Source organism: Lepisosteus oculatus, chromosome 1, assembly GCF_040954835.1.
Source record: "Lepisosteus oculatus isolate fLepOcu1 chromosome 1, fLepOcu1.hap2, whole genome shotgun sequence".
Taxonomy (NCBI): domain Eukaryota; kingdom Metazoa; phylum Chordata; class Actinopteri; order Semionotiformes; family Lepisosteidae; genus Lepisosteus; species Lepisosteus oculatus.
Window position 1 is genome coordinate 36,608,171 of NC_090696.1, and position 2,553 is coordinate 36,610,723.

Consider the following 2,553-nt stretch of genomic DNA (forward strand, 5'->3'; position numbering starts at 1 on the left):
GGCAGTTTCTGTGCTGTGAAGTTGACGGAAGCCAGATTGGAGGGGTTCGAAAAGGTTGTTTGTCATGAGGTGGTTATGTAACTGAAGTGTGACAGCACGTTCTAGAATTTTAGAGAGAAAGGGTAAGTTGGAGATGGGGCGAAAGTTGTTAAGATTGTCGAGACGAATGTTAGGCTTCTTTGGCACTGGGGTAATAGCAGCAGTTTTGAGGACCGTTGGTACAATGCCGGTTCTCAAGGATTCATGTATTATATTGAGGACAATGGGACAGAGAGAAGAGAAACAGGACTGGAATAAAGTGGTGGGAATGGGATCTAAAATAGATGTGGTGGGTTTCATGCGCGTAACTAGTTTGTTTAGGGATGCTGAGTCAAGAAGAGAGAAGCTGGAGAGACGGGAACCAGAGAAGTTGGATGAGGAGGGAGGAGGTGTGGAAATCATATCCGTAGTGGAGAGAACGTGATGCCGGATGTTGTCAATCTTAGAACTAAAGAAATCTAAAAATGTGTTGCAAAGTTGTGATGAGGCAGGTAATGTGGTGGGGCAGTTTGGCTTGAGCAGTCTGTTGATGGTGGAGAAAAGATGTCTGGGATTGTTTTGGTGATTTTCAATGATGTGAGAGAAGTAGGTGGATCTAGCAGACTCTATAGTAACCTTATAATCAGATAAGTAATCTCTCCAGGCCTGATAATGTACATTGAGGCCGGAAAGACGCCACCTACGCTCAAGTTTGCGAGAGGCTGCCTTCATGGAACGCAGATGGTCATTGTACCAGGGGGCAGGGCGAGAGAAGGAGATGGTTCGAGTTTTTAAAGGAGCAAAGGTGTCAAGGGTAGATAAAAGAGCATTGTCAAGTAACTGTATTTTGTCCTCTAGAGGGTCAGAGGAAGAGAAACAGGATAAGGAGGACAGAACAGAATTTGCAAACCTTGGGTGATCAATTGATCGCCAGTTGCGGAAATTTACAGAGCGTGAGGGGGAAGTGTTAGAAACAGGTAATTCCAGATTGAAGAGAATGGCTAAGTGGTCAGAGAGGCCTAGATCAAGGGGGGAGCAGTGGGAGACAAAGGAGTCATTTGCAATAATTAGATCTAAGGTGTGTCCTTTGTTATGTGTAGGGGTACAAACAAACTGAGCAAGGTCAAAGCATCCCAAAAGAGAAAGGAAGTCTTTAGCCAGACTGGAAGAGGTTGAATCAATGTGTATATTAAAGTCCCCTATAATAAGGATCCTTTTAAATTTAAGGGATAAGAATGAGAGAAAATCAGCAAACTCACCTAAGAAGACTCCACTGGGTTTGGGTGGTCTGTAAACTGTGGCAATAATAGTAGATTGGGGGATAGAAACATTTAAAACAAGACACTCAAAAGAAGAGGGAGGAGGTATAGCTATAGGACTTAGACTGTAAAAAAGGTTGTAAATAACAACGATGCCCCCGCCTCTGCCTGAAAGACGCGGAAGGTCAAAGAAACCATATCCAGGAGGAACTAGTTGGTTGAACAGGAGTCCATCGTTTTGTTTGTGCCATGTTTCAGTTAAGCACAGAAGGTCCAGTTGTTTTTCTTTGATAATGTCACATAAAAGAAGAGCCTTGCTGTTAACGGAGCGGGTGTTGAGTAGCGCTGATCTGGCCAGTCTCGGGGATGCAGGGGGAAGCGGAGTGCGGTCCAGGTGCGGTAGTGAGAGGAGATTTTTTAGATCGGCGCAGGTACGTGATGGACTTACAGACGTGCGCCGAAAGGCAGGGATAGAGACTCCGCAGGCAGACGAACGAAAAGAACGGCGTCCTGTGCTACGATGGATGTAGCGAGTCGGTCGTAAAATCCCAGTAAAACGGCAGTAATCGAATGTGTCTTTGACCAGGAAGTAGCTTTGTTTTAGTTGAAGAAGTTGCAGCGCAGTGTACCTCACAGACATGATCGATGAAGCGAGACGGGAAGGAAATCCAGAGAAGGCGGTAGCAAGAGGTGAAGGTCTTCAGTTGAGTAAGTTCACAATGCAGTGGAAGTCACATTTGTGAATTTGTAACGTGTGAAGCGGATGAAAATAGAAAATTAGAAATCAGTGTAATCGAGGAGAAAAAGGGGAAAAAAAACATAAATAAGTAGATAGAAATGAAAAAACTGGTGAGAGGAGCGGCAGCCAAGTCCGCCAGCGTTCCCTCTCGACCGGAACCGGTTGATGATTTTCAGTTGTAAAACTATTCTTATGTGTATTAAAAAAGTCCATAAAAATATGGTGAAGAAAATGTTAGTTTGCTCAGCACAAAAATTCTGTTAAGCTTACAAGACCATTTTTCCTAAAAAAAGAAATATATTAATAATGAAGAAATTTACTTTTTCTAAACAGAAGAAAGTTAGAAGCATTACAGTGCTGAAAAAGTGAAAAAAAAAACATAAATTCAAGTTAACATTGATTACACACTGACTCATAAATTTGTCTTTTATAGCCTTCATCACCAATGTTAACACTGTGAAACAAAGCTGTTACCTTACTTAGACTCCATATGTAATTCACCCATTCATATTGTGGTTCCATCGATAACAAATGGGC

The 2,553-nt window shown here is 42.7% G+C and overlaps 1 protein-coding gene across 1 annotated transcript; it reads right to left on the reverse strand.

Moving 5' to 3' along the window:
* Positions 1–356: 356 nt before the first annotated feature.
* Positions 357–1,917, reverse strand: LOC138241183 (uncharacterized). The gene is made up of 2 exons (XM_069194150.1): positions 471–1,917; positions 357–385 (listed from the first exon to the last, which is right to left on the reverse strand). Exons 1-2 carry the CDS (start codon positions 1,915–1,917, stop codon positions 357–359), a joined length of 1,476 nt encoding a protein of 491 aa, XP_069050251.1.
* Positions 1,918–2,553: the final 636 nt, after the last annotated feature.